Source organism: Taudactylus pleione, unplaced genomic scaffold (genome assembly GCF_031769625.1).
Source record: "Taudactylus pleione unplaced genomic scaffold, aTauple2 ptg002384l, whole genome shotgun sequence".
In the NCBI taxonomy this organism is placed as follows: domain Eukaryota; kingdom Metazoa; phylum Chordata; class Amphibia; order Anura; family Myobatrachidae; genus Taudactylus; species Taudactylus pleione.
In genome coordinates this window covers 67501-90000 of record NW_028286772.1, presented here as the reverse complement: position 1 = coordinate 90000, position 22500 = coordinate 67501, and the positions used below count along the sequence as shown (strand labels likewise).

The following is a 22500-nucleotide window of genomic DNA, read 5'->3' as shown; positions in this document are numbered from 1 at the left end:
ATATCAGACAGGAAGTGATCACTGATTATCCCGTTACTATGGCAGATGACGAGGGCTGGGATATATCAGGCAGGAAGTGATCACTGATTATCCCGTTACTATGGCAGATGACGAGGGCTGGGATATATCAGGCAGGTAGTGATCACTGATTATCCCGTTACTATGGCAGATGACGAGGGCTGGGATATATCAGGCAGGAAGTGATCACTGATTATCCCGTTACTATGGCAGATGACGAGTGCTGGGGTATATCAGGCAGGAAGTGATCACTGATTATCCCGTTACTATGGCAGATGACGAGGGCTGGGATATATCAGGCAGGAAGTGATCACTGATTATCCCGTTACTATGGCAGATGACAAGGGCTGGGGTATATCAGGCAGGAAGTGATCACTGATTATCCCGTTACTATGGCAGATGACGAGGGCTGGGATATATCAGGCAGGAAGTGATCACTGATTATCCCGTTACTATGGCAGATGACGAGGGCTGGGGTATATCAGGCAGGAAGTGATCACTGATTATCCCGTTACTATGGCAGATGACGAGGGCTGGGATATATCAGGCAGGAAGTGATCACTGATTATCCCGTTACTATGGCAGATGACAAAGGCTGGGGTATATCAGGCAGGAAGTGATCACTGATTATCCCGTTACTATGGCAGATGACGAGGGCTGGGATATATCAGGCAGGAAGTGATCACTGATTATCCCGTTACTATGGCAGATGACAAAGGCTGGGGTATATCAGGCAGGAAGTGATCACTGATTATCCCGTTACTATGGCAGATGACGAGGGCTGGGATATATCAGGCAGGAAGTGATCACTGATTATCCCGTTACTACGGCAGATGACGAGGGCTGGGATATATCAGGCAGGAAGTGATCACTGATTATCCCGTTACTATGGCAGATGACGAGGGCTGGGGTATATCAGGCAGGAAGTGATCACTGATTATCCCGTTACTATGGCAGATGACGAGGGCTGGGATATATCAGGCAGGAAGTGATCACTGATTATCCCGTTACTATGGCAGATGACGAGGGCTGGGGTATATCAGGCATGAAGTGATCACTGATTATCCCGTTACTATGGCAGATGACGAGGGCTGGGGTATATCAGGCATGAAGTGATAACACTGATTATCCCGTTACTATGGCAGATGACGAGGGCTGGGGTATATCAGGCAGGAAGTGATCACTGATTATCCCGTTACTATGGCAGATGAGGAGGGCTGTGGTATATCAGGCATGAAGTGATAACACTGATTATCCCGTTACTATGGCAGATGACGAGGGCTGGGGTATATCAGGCAGGAAGTGATCACTGATTATCCCGTTACTATGGCAGATGACGAGGGCTGGGGTATATCAGGCAGGAAGTGATCACTGATTATCCCGTTACTATGGCAGATGACGAGGGCTGGGGTATATCAGGCAGGAAGTGATCACTGATTATCCCGTTACTATGGCAGATGACGAGGGCTGGGATATATCAGGCAGGAAGTGATCACTGATTATCCCGTTACTATGGCAGATGACGAGGGCTGGGATATATCAGGCAGGAAGTGATCACTGATTATCCCGTTACTATGGCAGATGACGAGGGCTGGGATATATCAGGCAGGAAGTGATCACTGATTATCCCGTTACTATGGCAGATGACGAGGGCTGGGATATATCAGGCAGGAAGTGATCACTGATTATCCCGTTACTATGGCAGATGACGAGGGCTGGGGTATATCAGGCAGGAAGTGATCACTGATTATCCCGTTACTATGGCAGATGACGAGGGCTGGGGTATATCAGGCAGGAAGTGATCACCGATTATCCCGTTACTATGGCAGATGACGAGGGCTGGGATATATCAGGCAGGAAGCGATCACCGATTATCCCGTTACTATGGCAGATGACAAGGGCTGGGATATATCAGGCAGGAAGCGATCACCGATTATCCCGTTACTATGGCAGATGACGAGGGCTGGGATATATCAGGCAGGAAGCGATCACTGATTATCCCGTTACTATGGCAGATGACGAGGGCTGGGGTATATCAGACAGGAAGCGATCACTGATTATCCCGTTACTATGGCAGATGACATGGGCTGGGGTATATCAGGCAGGAAGTGATCACTGATTATCCCGTTACTATGGCAGATGACAAGGGCTGGGGTATATCAGGCAGGAAGTGATAACACTGATTATCCCGTTACTATGGCAAATGACATGGGCTGGGATATATCAGGCAGGAAGTGATCACTGATTATCCCGTTACTATGGCAGATGACGAGGGCTGGGATATATCAGGCAGGAAGCGATCACTGATTATCCCTTTACTATGGCAGATGACGAGGGCTGGGATATATCAGGCAGGAAGTGATCACTGATTATCCCGTTACTATGGCAGATGACAAGGGCTGGGGTATATCAGGCAGGAAGTGATCACTGATTATCCCGTTACTATGGCAGATGACGAGGGCTGGGATATATCAGGCAGGAAGTGATCACTGATTATCCCGTTACTATGGCAGATGACAAGGGCTGGGGTATATCAGGCAGGAAGTGATCACTGATTATCGCGTTACTATGGCAGATGACGAGGGCTGGGGTATATCAGGCAGGAAGTGATCACTGATTATCCCGTTACTATGGCAGATGACAAGGGCTGGGGTATATCAGGCAGGAAGTGATCACTGATTATCCCGTTACTATGGCAGATGACGAGGGCTGGGGTATATCAGGCAGGAAGTGATCACTGATTATCCCGTTACTATGGCAGATGACGAGGGCTGGGATATATCAGGCAGGAAGTGATCACTGATTATCCCGTTACTATGGCAGATGACATGGGCTGGGATATATCAGGCAGGAAGTGATCACTGATTATCCCGTTACTATGGCAGATGACATGGGCTGGGATATATCAGGCAGAAAGTGATCACTGATTATCCCGTTACTATGGCAGATGACGAGGGCTGGGATATATCAGGCAGGAAGTGATCACTGATTATCCCGTTACTATGGCAGATGACAAGGGCTGGGATATATCAGGCAGGAAGTGATCACTGATTATCCCGTTACTATGGCAGATGACAAGGGCTGGGGTATATCAGGCAGGAAGTGATCACTGATTATCCCGTTACTATGGCAGATGACGAGGGCTGGGATATATCAGGCAGGAAGCGATCACTGATTATCCCTTTACTATGGCAGATGACGAGGGCTGGGATATATCAGGCAGGAAGTGATCACTGATTATCCCGTTACTATGGCAGATGACAAGGGCTGGGGTATATCAGGCAGGAAGTGATCACTGATTATCCCGTTACTATGGCAGATGACGAGGGCTGGGATATATCAGGCAGGAAGTGATCACTGATTATCCCGTTACTATGGCAGATGACAAGGGCTGGGGTATATCAGGCAGGAAGTGAATAACACTGATTATCCCGTTACTACGGCAGATGACGAGGGCTGGGATATATCAGGCAGGAAGTGATCACTGATTATCCCGTTACTATGGCAGATGACGAGGGCTGGGATATATCAGGTAGGAAGTGATCACTGATTATCCCGTTACTATGGCAGATGACGAGGGCTGGGATATATCAGGCAGGAAGTGATCACTGATTATCCCGTTACTATGGCAGATGACAAGGGCTGGAGTATATCAGGCAGGAAGTGATCACTGATTATCGCGTTACTATGGCAGATGACGAGGGCTGGGATATATCAGGCAGGAAGTGATCACTGATTATCCCGTTACTATGGCAGATGACGAGGGCTGGGATATATCAGACAGGAAGTGATCACTGATTATCCCGTTACTATGGCAGATGACAAGGGCTGGGATATATCAGGCAGGAAGTGATCACTGATTATCCCGTTACTATGGCAAATGACGAGGGCTGGGATATATCAGGCAGGAAGTGATCACTGATTATCCCGTTACTATGGCAGATGACAAGGGCTGGGATATATCAGGCAGGAAGTGATCACTGATTATCCCGTTACTATGGCAGATGACGAGGGCTGGGGTATATCAGGCAGGAAGTGATAACACTGATTATCCCGTTACTATGGCAGATGACAAGGGCTGGGATATATCAGGCAGGAAGTGAATAACACTGATTATCCCGTTACTATGACAGATGACGAGGGCTGGGGTATATCAGGCAGGAAGTGATCACTGATTATCCCGTTACTATGGCAGATGACATGGGCTGGGATATATCAGGCAGGAAGTGATCACTGATTATCCCGTTACTATGGCAGATGACGAGGGCTGGGATATATCAGGCAGGAAGTGATCACTGATTATCCCGTTACTATGGCAGATGACGAGGGCTGGGGTATATCAGGCAGGAAGTGATCACTGATTATCCCGTTACTATGGCAGATGACAAGGGCTGGGGTATATCAGGCAGGAAGTGATCACTGATTATCCCGTTACTATGGCAGATGACAAGGGCTGGGATATATCAGGCAGGACGTGATCACTGATTATCCCGTTACTATGGCAGATGACGAGGGCTGGGATATATCAGGCAGGAAGTGATCACTGATTATCCCGTTACTATGGCAGATGACAAGGGCTGGGGTATATCAGGCAGGAAGTGATCACTGATTATCCCGTTACTATGGCAGATGACATGGGCTGGGATATATCAGGCAGGAAGTGATCACTGATTATCCCGTTACTATGGCAGATGACGAGGGCTGGGATATATCAGGCAGGAAGTGATCACTGATTATCCCGTTACTATGGCAGATGACAAGGGCTGGGGTATATCAGGCAGGAAGTGATAACACTGATTATCCCGTTACTATGGCAAATGACATGGGCTGGGATATATCAGGCAGGAAGTGATCACTGATTATCCCGTTACTATGGCAGATGACGAGGGCTGGGATATATCAGGCAGGAAGTGATCACTGATTATCCCGTTACTATGGCAGATGACGAGGGCTGGGATATATCAGGTAGGAAGTGATCACTGATTATCCCGTTACTATGGCAGATGACAAGGGCTGGGATATATCAGGCAGGAAGTGATCACTGATTATCCCGTTACTATGGCAGATGACGAGGGCTGGGATATATCAGGCAGGAAGTGATCACTGATTATCCCGTTACTATGGCAGATGACAAGGGCTGGGGTATATCAGGCAGGAAGTGATCACTGATTATCCCGTTACTATGGCAGATGACGAGGGCTGGGATATATCAGGCAGAAAGTGATCACTGATTATCCCGTTACTATGGCAGATGACGAGGGCTGGGATATATCAGGCAGGAAGTGATCACTGATTATCCCGTTACTATGGCAGATGACGAGGGCTGGGGTGTATCAGGCAGGAAGTGATCACTGATTATCCCGTTACTATGGCAGATGACAAGGGCTGGGGTATATCAGGCAGGAAGTGATCACTGATTATCCCGTTACTATGGCAGATGACAAGGGCTGGGGTATATCAGGCAGGAAGTGATAACACTGATTATCCCGTTACTATGGCAGATGACGAGGGCTGGGGTATATCAGGCAGGAAGTGATCACTTATTATCCCGTTACTATGGCAGATGACAAGGGCTGGGGTATATCAGGCAGGAAGTGATCACTGATTATCCCGTTACTATGGCAGATGACAAGGGCTGGGGTATATCAGGCAGAAAGTGATCACTGATTATCCCGTTACTATGGCAGATGGACAGTGCAAGGATCTTAAGATACTGGGTCTTGTGGGGAGTTCCCGATATGCAGTGGTTACTATCTACCAAAGTTGTCCAAGGAAGTACAACCTGTGATCTGATGAGAGGGTCATGGGTGCCCGTGTAGAGGGAAGGCCTAGCCCGTCTGCTCCGATTACACAGAGGAGCTACTAGATCACAAATTGCTGAGATCATTAATGCTGGCTATGATACAGGGGTGACAGAACACAGCGCATTACAGCTTGTATATGGGGTCAGAGAGCACTTGCTGACCTGTCCACCACTGAAAGCGCCTACAATAAGCGCGTGAGCGTTAGAATTGGACCTTGGAGCAATGGAAGAAGGGGGTCTGGTCTGATGAATCACATTTTCTCTTACATTATGGGGAAGGCCGGGTGCGTTATTTACTTGGGGAAAAGATGGCACCAGGATGCACTATGGGAAAAAGGCAGCCAGCGCGGGTAGTGCGATGCTCTGCGCAATGTTCTGCTAGGAAACCTTGGGACCTGCCATTGATGTGGATGTTACCATGACACGCACTATATATATTTCTTTATTACACATATACACATTTATATTATATTCCATAGACAAAAAAACTTGCTGTGGCCGGAGGCAGGCCACACGGGGTTAATGGCTGCCACAGCACTGAAGGGGTTAACCCCCGTGCTGTTCCGCCATTTTTAAAAGGACAAAAAGGCGCCCACTGTAAATGTATACTCTGCGCTGTTAATAAGTGTGCTTTTAGTGTTCTAGATGCCGCGGCCAGGACCCGCTGCACTGGGGGAGTGTAGGTAGAGTGTGTCATGGCCGCTGCGGGACAGGGAGAGCCAGATCCCACTGCGACCAGCGCTGAAACAGTTACAGTGGACAGTATAAAAGCACACTGCACATGGTTCATAGTAACCTGTATTATTACTATACGCATATTGTGCGGTAGAGCACTGCATCTGCAATGCATTGGTGTATAAAGTAGAGTAGTATAGTCTATGATGTGTGAATATATTTTTGTATGTAATATGGGTGTAAATGCACTTATAGAAATGTAACATGTCCTGACCTCTGGAGCCAAACTGCTTGTTAGACGTCCTCACCTAGGGATGGATATGGTAATTACCCTATAGCCTGGCAGTGGGGATGGATATGGTAATTACCCTATAGCCTGACAGTGGGGAGGGATATGATAATTACCTTTTAGCCTGGCAGTGGGGATGGATATGGTAATTACCCTATAGCCTGGCAGTGGGGATGGATATGGTAATTACCCTATAGCCTGGCAGTGGGGATGGATATGGTAATTACCCTATAGCCTGGCAGTGGGGATGGATATGGTAATTACCCTATAGCCTGGCAGTGGGGATGGATATGGTAATTACCCTATAGCCTGGCAGTGGGGAGGGATATGGTAATTACCTTTTAGCCTGGCAGTGGGGATGGATATGGTAATGACCCTATAGCCTGGCAGTGGGGATGGATATGGTAATGACCCTATAGCCTGGCAGTGGGGGGTTAGGTGGTTAATTACCCTATAGCCTGGCAGTGGGGGGTTAGGTGGTGACTGAAGAGGCCTTTCCTATGTAATGCGGGCTAGGGAGACTCCTGTGTGTCTGTGTACGATACCAAGCAAAGGTGTAAAAGACAAGCTGTTTGTGGTTAGGAAGCTTCTATGTTGTGTAAGAGCTTAGATGGTGTAAGACTCAGAAAGACCAAACTGGTTTAGTCATAGACGTGTGAAGAGACGAATGCAATAGGAATTTGCATTATATTTAACTTTTCAGACACAGTATATGTAACTCAGTCTGTGCTTAGGAAACCAAATGTTTTTGGGTGGTATCAATGAAATGTAAGACGTATTTATTTATGTTTTCTGAGCTAGAATGATTGGCTGGAAGGAGCACAGGGTGGATTTGCCCCCTGTGATGTTGTGTGTAAGAATGACATAAAAAGAGGGACTGTGAGCCCTGTATGTGGTACAACCCTGTAACTTCTGTGAGGAGAAGACCTGCTGATAAGATTCCTGTATGTGGTACATCTTTGGAAATCCTTTGTGGAGAATTGCTGTTTGATTCTGTGTGATATTCCCCTTCAGACGGAAGGGAGGGTCTTCTTTAAGACATTGAGCAAATAAACACTGTTTGCCTTTACTTCAATTGACTCAATCCTGCGACCAAAAGATTTGCGCCAAACGCTATTCCGTTCTCCTGCTGTTCTGGGTAAGAACTCCGTGTCTCCAAGTTCAAGCCCTCTGCCAAACTACCGTGCAGACCTGGTCCATTGCGAGGGATCAGGTGTGAACAGCCGACACCAAACAGGAGGTGTGTCCGCAGTTAGTCAAACGCATACGCAGCAGAAGCGGTTCCAGGTTCCAAGGCAGGAGCCTGAGTGTACCTAATAAGCGGTTCCAAACGCCGATGGTAGAGTTTGGTGGTGGCAGCATCGTTACACGCCCACGGCGCAGTGGGCGGAGTCAGTGACAGGAGGTCACTGACGGTGAGTGGGAGTCCAAAAGCGCTAACCCGTGACCAGGGACGGCCTAGGCGAAAGGCGTCCGGTCACATCTGGTGGCATAGCGGTGGGATAATCCCAGGCGGCTTTTCGGTCACCCGACGAGAGAAGCCGAGTTACTCAGGAGAGGAGTAACTGCAGTTCAGGAGAACGCGCAGGATGACTGATAACAGCGGAATGGAGTTGCATCAGACGGAGGTGGAAAGTGCGGCCAGCGTAACAATGGACGCCCCTCAGAACGTGGTGAGAGCAACAAGTCCTGCCCCCTCTCACAGCAGTTATGTTTCTCAGCATTCCCCAGCATGGCAGGGATCCCAACGTCCCAGGGGGGACAGAATGGATTCCCTAGCGGAGCGGCTAGCGGAATTGGGAGAAAAGGCAACGGAGCAGGAGCGTCTGCTAATCATTCGGATGTGGCATGGCGAGCGGGCACCACCGGCCGTGGTACCCCAAGCACCGTTGCAGACTGCTGTACCCAGATCAGGACTTATACAGTTTGCCAAGTTTGCAGACAGTGATGGGGACATTGATGGACATTTGCAAGTATTTGAAAGGACTTGTAAACTACATGATTTACCCAAGCAGGAGTGGGTCAAACACCTGGTGCCCACACTGCACGGAGAGGCCCTGGAGGCCTATCGAGGAGTGGCCACCGAGGACTGCGGTGACTATGACGAAGTCGTAAGGGCCCTCCTACAGCGATACTTTGTCACTCCTGAGTCCTACAGGAAAAAGTTCCGGGACTTGCCCAAGAACCCTACCAGCACCCATGAGCAGTTCGCCACCCAGCTGAGGCAGTACGTGGTGAAGTGGGTGAAGGGATCTGGTGCCACTACCTGGGATGCACTGATTGATCTGCTATGCAAAGAGCAGTTCTACCGCAGGTGTGCCCTAGAGGTGAAGGAGTGGGTGCTAGACCAGGAGCCACCCAGCTTGAAGATGGCGGCCCAGTTAGCGGACAAGTATGTGGCAATTCGGCCACAAGGGCAGAAGCGCCCGACTAGCAGCAGACCCCAATGGACTGTACAACCAGGGGAACACCCCTCTTCTGCTCATCACCCCCCAAAGCGGGCATCCTCCAACCCGGGTGATCTTGGCCAGCAATCGCCCCGCCCTGTCCCTGCAAATCATCAGGGACCACCGGGGCCCCACCTGGACAAGAAGTGTTATGACTGTGGGAAAATAGGATATCTGAGGATGAACTGTCCCACACCCCAAGCACCCCAGACTCGTGCCCCAAATCCGAGTGCTGGAGCCCGGCTTGCTTGCCTGACCCGGGGAGGTGAGCCCAAAGAGACTGTTCCTACTCCAGCCAGTCCAATGGAGTGTGGGGAGAATCAGGTGGACTCTACGGAGAGAGTCACCTGCATGGCCAAGGGGCCACCCCAAAATATGTGGTGGCACCTGCAGACGGTCCAAGTGGGGCCCCTGCAGGGACAAGGTTTAAGAGACTCTGGGGCCTCAATCACTGTTGTGAGCCCCTGCCTTATTGATCCTGCTGCAGTACTGCCAGGCCGCACTGCCAAAGTGACCGTGGCAGGCGGAATGGAGCGAGAGGTACCTGTGGCGAGAGTCTACCTGGACTGGGGAGCTGGCCCAGAGTTGAGGGAAGTTGCAGTCATGGATGGCCTTCCAACCGATGTGGTCCTGGGGAATGACCTTGGTGGTGGAATTGTTACCACGTTTGCTGACGCCATCGCCCGGAGTCAAGTTTCCAGATCACAGTCTACATCAACTGCACCAGAACAACCCAGCCCAGAGGAAAAGACCACAGCGGCTAGACAACTGCCAGCGCAGCTTACCACAGCATCAACCAGCCCAGAGGAAAAGACCACAGCGGCTAGATCAGCACATCTACCCAGCATGCCTTCTGCCTCTGGTATGCCTACGCCCCCTAGCAACGCAGAGGATGTTGGTTCCGGCTCGTTGGATCCTGTGAGGGTGCCCAGTGATGCTCCTGTCCCTAGTGGTTTGCCAACTCCGGCGGTGAGTACGAATGACCACACTGACTTCCCTTTCCCTGACCTCAACCAGACTGACCCTAGCGATCCCAACCCATATCCCCCTGTAGACTGTCCCTACTTAGAAGGAAGTGAGGGCCCCAGACAGGAGTTCAGGGAAGCTCAGCTTGCTGACCCATATCTGGAAGGCATATCGTGCCAAGCTGGCAGCGGCCTTTCAGGGATAGCGGCAGTGAGTGTGACCTGGCGGGGAGGGTTAAGGTACAGGGTAGCCAGGAAGGTAGAAGGGGATAGGCCAGTTAGGGAGCAAGGTCCCCTGCTTGTGCCAAGTAGATCGGGGAAGACACGCAGCTTACCCGTGGTGGATGTCACACGGAGTTCAGAGGCTGGTGATCTGTCCACAATCACTATGGAACAGGTAGCGGACAAGGTGGTGAGAGAAGGCCTAGGTGACAGGGTAGGTTCCCATAGTCATAGATCATTGGAGGAGGATGGTAGGGCAGGTCTGACAGGTAGCGCAGACAGATGCCAGGTGGAGATGACAGAGGTGCAGTGCCCAGGGTATAGTGTGGGGGGAGACAGTGGTAGGCCCAGACCAGTGGGGGTGGAGGCAATCAGACACTGTCCCCGGCCCACAACCGCAAGACAGGTACTGACCTTAGAAACTGTAAGGCCCTACGGACGAGTTGTCCCTGACTGTAGTACTGTAGTGACACCCCTTACAGAGTTGACCAGGGAGAGACTTCCCAAGTCAGTGGACTGGATACCCGCTTGTGAGTTGGCATTCCAGTCATTGAAGGAGGCTCTGATACCAGCTCCAGTGCAGATGGCGCACTTTCAGGACCAGGACATTGTGGTACGAACTAATGCGTCATTGCACAGACTGGGAGCAGTACGGAGCCAGGAGGGGCCATGTGGGCCGGAGCACCCTTTGGCTTGTTTGAGCCGTATACTGCTATGGTGGGAGGTGGGGTATGCCACAATTGGAACACAGCGGTTGGCAATTGTTTGGGCATTGGACCACCTTCAGCACTGTGTGTGTGACTGGTCCCCCAAAAGGGAAACTGGCAGACTGTTGTGGTGGAGCCTTGGACTTCAGTGTGACTATTGGGACATTGTGTACCAACAAGGAAAGGCCCACTGCAATATGGATGAACTGTCCAGGCCGGAGCCGAAGCCCCCCAGGTAGCTTCCTTGAACCCCCCAAGAGGCTGCGGGACCAGGAGCCAAATCGTTGGGACATGGCCCTCTGGTAGCCCGCTTGAGGGGGGGGGGGGAGAAGTGTGGCCGGAGGTAGGCCACACGGGTTAATGGTTGCCACAGCACTGAAGGGGTTAACCCCCGTGCTGTGCCGCCATTTTTAAAAGGACAAAAAGGCGCCAGGCGCCCATTGTAAATGTATACTCTGCGCTACGCGCTGAGTGTTGATAAGTGTTTTTAATGTTCTAGATGCCGCGGCCTGGACTTGCTGCACTGGGGGAGTGTAGGTAGAGTGTGTCATGGCCGCTGTAGGACAGGGAGAGCCAGCAACCACTGCGACCAGCGCTGACACAGTTACAGTGGACAGTATAAAAGCACACTGCACATGGTTCATAGTAACTGTATTAATATACACATTGTGCGGTAGAGCGCTGCGTCTGCAATGCATTGGTGTATAAAGTAGAGTAGTATAGTCTATGACGTGTGAATATATTTTTGTATGTAATATGGGTGTAAATGCACTTATAGAAATGTAACATGTCCTGACCTCTGGAGCCAAACTGCTGGTTAGACGTCCTCACCTAGGGATGGATATGGTAATTACCCTATAGCCTGGCAGTGGGGATGGATATGGTAATTACCCTAGCCTGGCAGTGGGGAGGGATATGGTAATTACCCTATAGCCTGGCAGTAGGGATGGATATGGTAATTACCCTATAGCCTGGCAGTGGGGAGGGATATGGTAATTACCCTAGCCTGGCAGTGGGGAGGGATATGGTAATTACCCTATAGCCTGGCAGTAGGGATGGATATGGTAATTACCCTATAGCCTGGCAGTGGGGAGGGATATGGTAATTACCCTATAGCCTGGCAGTGGGGAGGGATATGGTAATTACCCTATAGCCTGGCAGTGGGGAGGGATATGGTAATTACCCTATGGCCTGGCAGTGGGGAGGGATATGGTAATTACCCTATAGCCTGGCAGTGGGGAGGGATATGGTAATTACCCTATAGCCTGGCAGTGGGGAGGGATATGGTAATTACCCTATAGCCTGGCAGCCTCACCTAGGGATTGATATGGTAATTACCCTATAGCCTGGCAGCCTCACCTAGGGATGGATATGGTAATTACCCTATAGCCTGGCAGCCTCACCTAGGGATGGATATGGTAATTACCCTATAGCCTGGCAGTGGGGAGGGATATGGTAATTACCCTATAGCCTGGCAGTGGGGATGGATATGGTAATTACCCTATAGCCTGGCAGCCTCACCTAGGGATGGATATGGTAATTACCCTATAGCCTGGCAGCCTCACCTAGGGATGGATATGGTAATTACCCTATAGCCTGGCAGCCTCACCTAGGGATGGATATGGTAATTACCCTATAGCCTGGCAGTGGGGATGGATATGGTAATTACCCTATAGCCTGGCAGTGGGGATGGATATGGTAATGACCCTATAGCCTGGCAGCCTCACCTAGGGATGGATATGGTAATGACCCTATAGCCTGGCAGCCTCACCTAGGGATGGATATGGTAATTACCCTATAGCCTGGCAGCCTCACCTAGGGATGGATATAGTAATTACCCTATAGCCTGGCAGCCTCACCTAGGGATGGATATGGTAATTACCCTATAGCCTGGCAGCCTCACCTAGGGATGGATATAGTAATTACCCTATAGTCTGGTAGCCTCACCTAGGGATGGATATGGTAATGACCCTATAGCCTGGCAGTGGGGATGGATATGGTAATTACCCTATAGCCTGGCAGCCTCATCTAGGGATGGATATGGTAATGACCCTAGCCTGGCAGCCTCACCTAGGGATGGATATGGTAATTACCCTATAGCCTGGCAGCCTCACCTAGGGATGGATATGGTAATTACCCTAGCCTGGCAGCCTCACCTAGGGATGGATATGGTAATTACCCTATAGCCTGGCAGCCTCACCTAGGGATGGATATGGTAATTACCCTAGCCTGGCAGCCTCACCTAGGGATGGATATGGTAATTACCCTATAGCCTGGCAGCCTCACCTAGGGATGGATATGGTAATTACCCTATAGTCTGGCAGCCTCACCTAGGGATGGATATGGTAATTACCCTATAGCCTGGCAGCCTCACCTAGGGATGGATATGGTAATTACCCTATAGCCTGGCAGCCTCACCTAGGGATGGATATAGTAATTACCCTATAGCCTGGCAGCCTCACCTAGGGATGGATATGGTAATTACCCTATAGCCTGGCAGCCTCACCTAGGGATGGATATAGTAATTACCCTATAGCCTGGTAGCCTCACCTAGGGATGGATATGGTAATTACCCTATAGCCTGGCAGCCTCATCTAGGGATGGATATGGTAATTACCCTATAGTCTGGCAGTGGGGAGGGATATGGTAATTACCCTATAGCCTAGCAGTGGGGAGGGATATGGTAATTACCCTATAGCCTGGCAGTAGTGATGGATATGGTAATTACCCTATAGCCTGGCAGTGGGGATGGATATGGTAATTACCCTATAGCCTGGCTGTGGGGAGGGATATGGTAATTACCCTATAGCCTGGCAGTGGGGAGGGATATGGTAATTACCCTATAGCCTGGCAGTGGGGAGGGATATGGTAATTACCCTATAGCCTGGCAGTGGGGAGGGATATGGTAATTACCCTATAGCCTGGCAGTGGGGAGGGATATGGTAATTACCCTATAGCCTGGCAGTGGGGAGGGATATGGTAATTACCCTATAGCCTGGCAGTGGGGAGGGATATGGTAATTACCCTATAGCCTGGCAGTAGGGATGGATATGGTAATTACCCTAGCCTGGCAGTGGGGATGGATATGGTAATTACCCTAGCCTGGCAGTGGGGATGGATATGGTAATTACCCTAGCCTGGCAGTGGGGATGGATATGGTAATTACCCTAGCCTGGCCTGCTGTTCTGGGTAAGAGCTCCGTGTCTCCAAGTTCAAGCTCTCTGCCACCTACTGTGCAGACCTGGTCCATTGTGAGGGATCAGGTGGGAACAGCCGACACCAAACAGGAGGTGTGTCCGCAGTTAGTCAAACGCATACGCAGCAGAAGCGGTTCCAGGTGCCGACGTAGGAGCCTGAGTGTACCTAATAAGCGGTTCCAAACGCCGATGGTAGAGTTTGGTGGTGGCAGCATCGTTACACACCCACGGCACAGTGGGCGGAGTCAGTGACAGGAGGTCACTGACGGTGAGTGGGAGTCCAAAAGCGCTAACCCGTGACCAGGGATGGCCTAGGCGAAAGGCGTCCGGTCACACTTACATTTTCACATGTCCCATTAAGGCTGCTTAGACATGATCTGAAATTTCTCAAAACCTACTGATTTTCTGCCACTCAAAGTGCAAAAAGCAATGAAATTACGATTATGATGGACGTATTCCTTGCGTAATACAGATATGGTATGCCATCACACCCTGTGGTTATCTGCAGATTCAGAACTCTCACAGAGTGAGATTGCTGTCACTCACAAAATGGTGGAGCTGCTAATTCACAGAATTGTGTGCTCACTGGAATGTACGCTTGCAGTCTATGCAACTGAGGTCTGAGCAGAACATAGAGCTGCGCAAATGGGATAAGAGTGGGGTGGATGGGGGCAAGGAGTGGTCACACCAAATATTGATTTGATTTCTCTTCTGTTCATTCACTTTGCTAATTGATAAAAATAGACTACTAGCACTTCTATTTTTGAAAGCATTCTTACTTTGCAGTATTTTCCACATCTGCCTGAAACTTTTGCACAGTACTGATTATATTATACGCCGGGAGCCCGATACCCGGCTTACCGATCGAAGGGGAAGTTAGGCACTCCCCCGGGGGACTTAGGTTTAGGTTAGGGGAAGGGGGGGTTAGGGTTAGGCACTCGGGGGGGGGGGGGTTCGGGAGGCAAGGGTTAGGCACTCCCCCGGGAGGTCTATGTCAGGGTTACTTTCCTATGGATCCACGATGGTTACTTTCCCGTGGTACATAGGTCTATGTCAGGGTTACCTTCCTATGGATCCACGATGGTTACTTTCCCGTGGTACATAGGTCTATGTCAGGGTTACCTTCCTATGGATCCACGATGGTTACTTTCCCGTGGTGCATAGGTCTATGTCAGGGTTACCTTCCTATGGATCCACGATGGTTACTTTCCCGTGGTACATAGGTCTATGTCAGGGTTACCTTCCTATGGATCCACGATGGTTACTTTCCCATGGTACATATGTCTATGTCAGGGTTACCTTCCTATGGATCCACGATGGTTACTTTCCCATGGTACATAGGTCTATGTCAGGGTTACCTTCCTATGGATCCACGATGGTTACTTTCCCGTGGTACATAGGTCTATGTAAGGGTTACCTTCCTATGGATCCACGATGGTTACTTTCCCGTGGTACATAGGTCTATGTCAGGGCTACCTTCCTATGGATCCACGATGGTTACTTTCCCATGGTACATAGGTCTATGTCAGGGCTACCTTCCTATGGATCCACGATGGTTACTTTCCCGTGGTACATAGGTCTATGTCAGGGTTACCTTCCTATAGATCCACGATGGTTACTTTCCCATGGTACATAGGTCTATGTCAGGGTTACGTTCCTATGGATCCACGATGGTTACTTTCCCATGGTACATAGGTCTATGTCAGGGCTACCTTCCTATGGATCCACGATGGTTACTTTCCCATGGTACATAGGTCTATGTCAGGGTTACCTTCCTATGGATCCACGATGGTTACTTTCCCATGGTACATAGGTCTATGTCAGGGCTACCTTCCTATGGATCCACAGATGATAATTTGATGACATCATCTGTAGAAAAGGTATAAATATTGGAGCCTTTGTGGGCTCGGGGGGAGACTTGGATTGAGTTCTGGCATGGCAAGCTGCTGAGATAACACGTAACTATAAATGGTGTTTTTTGTATTATTTTGAATTTGTCCTTATACTTAACAATTCTTGAACAGAAAATAAGTAAAGTAAAATTATTATAATCTAATTCTTGACTGGAAATTGAATAATTTAAACAATATCTCCTTTTACTGTTTATTTGCAACCTTGTTGATCATCGCATGAATGAGTGTTGTGGGCCAGCCTTTACTAGGGCTACATGTGTGTGGGCCAGCCTTTACTAGGGCTACATGTGTGTGGGCCAGCCTTTACTAGGGCTACATGTGTGTGGGCCAGCCTTTACTAGGGCTACATGTGTGTGGGCCAGCCTTTACTAGGGCTACATGTGTGTGGGCCAGCCTTTACTAGGGCTACATGTGTGTGGGCCAGCCTTTACTAGGGCTACATGTGTGTGGGCCAGCCTTTACTAGGGCTACATGTGTGTGGGCCAGCCTTTACTAGGGCTACATGTGTGTGGGCCAGCCTTTACTAGGGCTACATGTGTGTGGGCCAGCCTTTACTAGGGCTACATGTGTGTGGGCCAGCCTTTACTAGGGCTACATGTGTGTGGGTCAGCCTTTACTAGGGCTACATGTGTGTGGGCCAGCCTTTACTAGGGCTACATGTGTGTGGGCCAGCCTTTACTAGGGCTACATGTGTGTGGGCCAGCCTTTACTAGGGCTACATGTGTGTGGGCCAGCCTTTACTAGGGCTACATGTGTGTGGGCCAGCCTTTACTAGGGCTACATGTGTGTGGGCCAGCCTTTACTAGGGCTACATGTGTGTGGGCCAGCCTTTACTAGGGCTACATGTGTGTGGGCCAGCCTTTACTAGGGCTACATGTGTGTGGGCCAGCCTTTACTAGGGCTACATGTGTGTGGGCCAGCCTTTACTAGGGCTACATGTGTGTGGGCCAGCCTTTACTAGGGCTACATGTGTGTGGGCCAGCCTTTACTAGGGCTACATGTGTGTGGGCCAGCCTTTACTAGGGCTACATGTGTGTGGGCCAGCCTTTACTAGGGCTACATGTGTGTGGGCCAGCCTTTACTAGGGCTACATGTGTGTGGGCCAGCCTTTACTAGGGCTACATGTGTGTGGGCCAGCCTTTACTAGGGCTACATGTGTGTGGGCCAGCCTTTACTAGGGCTACATGTGTGTGGGCCAGCCTTTACTAGGGCTACATGTGTGTGGGCCAGCCTTTACTAGGGCTACATGTGTGTGGGCCAGCCTTTACTAGGGCTACATGTGTGTGGGCCAGCCTTTACTAGGGCTACATGTGTGTGGGCCAGCCTTTACTAGGGCTACATGTGTGTGGGCCAGCCTTTACTAGGGCTACATGTGTGTGGGCCAGCCTTTACTAGGGCTACATGTGTGTGGGCCAGCCTTTACTAGGGCTACATGTGTGTGGGCCAGCCTTTACTAGGGCTACATGTGTGTGGGCCAGCCTTTACTAGGGCTACATGTGTGTGGGCCAGCCTTTACTAGGGCTACATGTGTGTGGGCCAGCCTTTACTAGGGCTACATGTGTGTGGGTCAGCCTTTACTAGGGCTACATGTGTGTGGGCCAGCCTTTACTAGGGCTACATGTGTGTGGGCCAGCCTTTACTAGGGCTACATGTGTGTGGGTCAGCCTTTACTAGGGCTACATGTGTGTGGGCCAGCCTTTACTAGGGCTACATGTGTGTGGGTCAGCCTTTACTAGGGCTACATGTGTGTGGGCCAGCCTTTACTAGGGCTACATGTGTGTGGGCCAGCCTTTACTAGGGCTACATGTGTGTGGGCCAGCCTTTACTAGGGCTACATGTGTGTGGGCCAGCCTTTACTAGGGCTACATGTGTGTGGGCCAGCCTTTACTAGGGCTACATGTGTGTGGGCCAGCCTTTACTAGGGCTATATGTGTGTGGGCCAGCCTTTACTAGGGCTACATGTGTGTGGGCCAGCCTTTACTAGGTCTATATGTGTGTGGGCCAGCCTTTACTAGGTCTATATGTGTGTGTGGGCCAGCCTTTACTAGGGCTACATGTGTGTGTGGGTCAGCCTTTACTAGGTCTATGTGTGTGTGTGGGTCAGCCTTTACTAGGTCTATGTGTGTGTGTGGGTCAGCCTTTACTAGGTCTGTGTGTGTGTGTGGGTCAGCCTTTACTAGGTCTATATGTGTGTGGGCCAGCCTTTACTAGGTCTATATGTGTGTGTGGGTCAGCCTTTACTAGGGCTACATGTGTGTGGGCCAGCCTTTACTAGGGCTACATGTGTGTGGGCCAGCCTTTACTAGGGCTACATGTGTGTGGGCCAGCCTTTACTAGGGCTATATGTGTGTGGGCCAGCCTTTACTAGGGCTACATGTGTGTGGGCCAGCCTTTACTAGGTCTATATGTGTGTGGGCCAGCCTTTACTAGGTCTATATGTGTGTGTGGGCCAGCCTTTACTAGGGCTACATGTGTGTGTGGGTCAGCCTTTACTAGGTCTATGTGTGTGTGTGGGTCAGCCTTTACTAGGTCTGTGTGTGTGTGTGGGTCAGCCTTTACTAGGTCTATATGTGTGTGGGCCAGCCTTTACTAGGTCTATATGTGTGTGTGGGTCAGCCTTTACTAGGTCTATATGTGTGTGGGCCAGCCTTTACTAGGTCTATATGTGTGTGTGGGTCAGCCTTTACTAGGGCTATATGTGTGTGGGTCAGCCTTTACTAGGTCTATATGTGTGTGTGGGTCAGCCTTTACTAGGGCTATATGTGTGTGGGCCAGCCTTTACTAGGGCTACATGTGTGTGTGGGTCAGCCTTTACTAGGTCTATGTGTGTGTGTGGGTCAGCCTTTACTAGGTCTGTGTGTGTGTGTGGGTCAGCCTTTACTAGGTCTATATGTGTGTGGGCCAGCCTTTACTAGGTCTATATGTGTGTGTGTGGGTCAGCCTTTACTAGGTCTATATGTGTGTGGGCCAGCCTTTACTAGGTCTATATGTGTGTGTGGGTCAGCCTTTACTAGGTCTATATGTGTGTGGGTCAGCCTTTACTAGGTCTATATGTGTGTGTGGGTCAGCCTTTACTAGGTCTATATGTGTGTGGGCCAGCCTTTACTAGGTCTATATGTGTGTGTGGGTCAGCCTTTACTAGGGCTATATGTGTGTGGGTCAGCCTTTACTAGGTCTATATGTGTGTGTGGGTCAGCCTTTACTAGGGCTATAAGTGTGTGGGTCAGCCTTTACTTGGTTAGCGCTTCAAGGAGGAATAGTTAGTTCCAAGTGAAAGCAGAATACAGCACTACAAGGCCTTAGACAGCAGTGTATGACACACGTGACAGGAGGTAAATAAGGAAACGGTTTAATAGAAATATTTTAATTATGACGAAAGGAAAAAGTTCTTAAATAAATAGGGACATCATCAAGAAGCAGCGCTGTAGGGTATCTATCCGGATCTTCCTCAGAGAGGAGCAGCAGCTGTAGAGGGGCAGACCAGCACAGTGAGAGGGGGAGGAGCCGCAGCTGCAGAGGGGCAGACCAGCACAGTGAGAGGGGGAGGAGCCGCAGCTGCAGAGGGGCAGACCAGCACAGTGAGAGGGGGAGGAGCCGCAGCTGCAGAGGGGCAGACCAGCACAGTGAGAGGGGAGGAGCCGCAGCTGCAGAGGGGCAGACCAGCACCGTGTGAGAGGGGAGGAGCCGCAGCTGCAGAGGGGCAGACCAGCACCGTGAGAGAGGGGAGGAGCCGCAGCTGCAGAGGGGCAGACCAGCACCGTGAGAGAGGGGAGGAGCCGCAGCTGCAGAGGGGCAGACCAGCACCGTGAGAGAGGGGAGGAGCCGCAGCTGCAGAGGGGCAGACCAGCACCGTGAGAGAGGGGAGGAGCCGCAGCTGCAGAGGGGCAGACCAGCACCGTGAGAGAGGGGAGGAGCCGCAGCTGCAGAGGGGCAGACCAGCACCGTGAGAGAGGGGAGGAGCCGCAGCTGCAGAGGGGCAGACCAGCACCGTGAGAGAGGGGAGGAGCCGCAGCTGCAGAGGGGCAGACCAGCACCGTGAGAGAGGGGAGGAGCCGCAGCTGCAGAGGGGCAGACCAGCACAGTGAGAGGGGGGAGGAGCCGCAGCTGCAGAGGGGCAGACCAGCACAGTGAGAGGGGGGAGGAGCCGCAGCTGCAGAGGGGCAGACCAGCACAGTGAGAGAGGGGAGGAGCCGCAGCTGCAGAGGGGCAGACCAGCACAGTGAGAGAGGGGAGGAGCCGCAGCTGCAGAGGGGCAGACCAGCACAGTGAGAGAGGGGAGGAGCCGCAGCTGCAGAGGGGCAGACCAGCACAGTGAGAGAGGGGAGGAGCCGCAGCTGCAGAGGGGCAGACCAGCACAGTGAGAGAGGGGAGGAGCCGCAGCTGCAGAGGGGCAGACCAGCACAGTGAGAGAGGGGAGGAGCCGCAGCTGCAGAGGGGCAGACCAGCACAGTGAGAGAGGGGAGGAGCCGCAGCTGCAGAGGGGCAGACCAGCACAGTGAGAGAGGGGAGGAGCCGCAGCTGCAGAGGGGCAGACCAGCACAGTGAGAGAGGGGAGGAGCCGCAGCTGCAGAGGGGCAGACCAGCACAGTGAGAGAGGGGAGGAGCCGCAGCTGCAGAGGGGCAGACCAGCACAGTGAGAGAGGGGAGGAGCCGCAGCTGCAGAGGGGCAGACCAGCACAGTGAGAGAGGGGAGGAGCCGCAGCTGCAGAGGGGCAGACCAGCACAGTGAGAGAGGGGAGGAGCCGCAGCTGCAGAGGGGCAGACCAGCACAGTGAGAGAGGGGAGGAGCCGCAGCTGCAGAGGGGCAGACCAGCACAGTGAGAGAGGGGAGGAGCCGCAGCTGCAGAGGGGCAGACCAGCACAGTGAGAGAGGGGAGGAGCCGCAGCTGCAGAGGGGCAGACCAGCACAGTGAGAGAGGGGAGGAGCCGCAGCTGCAGAGGGGCAGACCAGCACAGTGAGAGGGGGAGGAGCCGCAGCTGCAGAGGGGCAGACCAGCACAGTGAGAGAGGGGAGGAGCCGCAGCTGCAGAGGGGCAGACCAGCACAGTGAGAGAGGGGAGGAGCCGCAGCTGCAGAGGGGCAGACCAGCACAGTGAGAGAGGGGAGGAGCCGCAGCTGCAGAGGGGCAGACCAGCACAGTGAGAGGGGAGGAGCCGCAGCTGCAGAGGGGCAGACCAGCACAGTGAGAGAGGGGAGGAGCCGCAGCTGCAGAGGGGCAGACCAGCACAGTGAGAGAGGGGAGGAGCCGCAGCTGCAGAGGGGCAGACCAGCACAGTGAGAGGGGGGGAGGAGCCACAGCTGCAGAGGGGCAGACCAGCACAGTGAGAGAGGGGAGGAGCCGCAGCTGCAGAGGGACAGACGACCACCGTGAGAGGGGAGGAGCAGCAGCTGCAGAGGGGCAGACCAGCACAGTGAGAGAGGGGAGGAGCCACAGCTGCAGAGGGGCAGACCAGCATCGTGAGAGGGGGGAGGAGCCACAGCTGCAGAGGGGCAGACCAGCATCGTGAGAGGGGGGAGGAGCCGCAGCTGCAGAGGGACAGAACAGCACCGTGAGAGGCTGCAGGAAGTAGAGGGTGGTCAGTCCGTCTTGTCGGCACCTGATGCGACCATGACAGGAAAGTGGTTAATATAAGATGGGTGGATCCCGCAGTGCTTCATACATGATCTATAGGTGAATGTAGCGCGGATATTTGCGGCGGGAGAAAGTGCACTAACATTTGGGGACAGGAATATATTTCTGTATGTAGCGGCCCCTCCAGACACCAGAAACATCACTCAGTTGTATTAGTGACCTCACCTAAGCTATCCGGGAACTTAGAACCACATCTCACCTTGTTCCTCTCAAAGAGGTCCGCCTGGATAGACTTCAGGTCAGTGTCCAGCGCGCTGGCTGTCTGTCTTCGCTTACGGGTCAGAATCTCCTCCAGGTCCTGGATCTGAAGTCTCAGCTTCTTGTTCTCACGTTCTAGACTCAGCTTCTCAGTTTCCAGCCTCTCCCGTCGGCCCCACTCCTCTGCGTTCTCTGCCTGGAGCCCTTCCATCTGTGTACGTCATTCACAGACACAAAGACAAAATCATTTTATACCCACATAACATAGAAGAGATGTATTTGTAATATATTTCCCATTCTCCATACCATGCCATGTATATCTATAGCAAGCCCCTAACCAATGGGCACATTTGCCTCAAACAACACCTGGTTTTTATTAATCTTATTGCCACTTATCAGTAACGAGCAGAAAAAAATAAATCTGTCTAAATAAG

At 51.6% G+C, this 22500-nt stretch overlaps 1 protein-coding gene across 1 annotated transcript in view; it reads right to left on the bottom strand.

Annotated features, from left to right (window-relative positions):
* The window catches only part of LOC148431356 (coiled-coil domain-containing protein 102A-like), a 45933-nt gene that overhangs the window by 7886 nt on the left and 15547 nt on the right, over nucleotides 1-22500 (bottom strand). The window contains exon 5 of the mRNA XM_088466070.1: nucleotides 22068-22277. Coding sequence (XP_088322196.1) covers nucleotides 22068-22277 — 210 coding nt within the window. The remainder of the gene's footprint in view (nucleotides 1-22067; nucleotides 22278-22500) is intronic.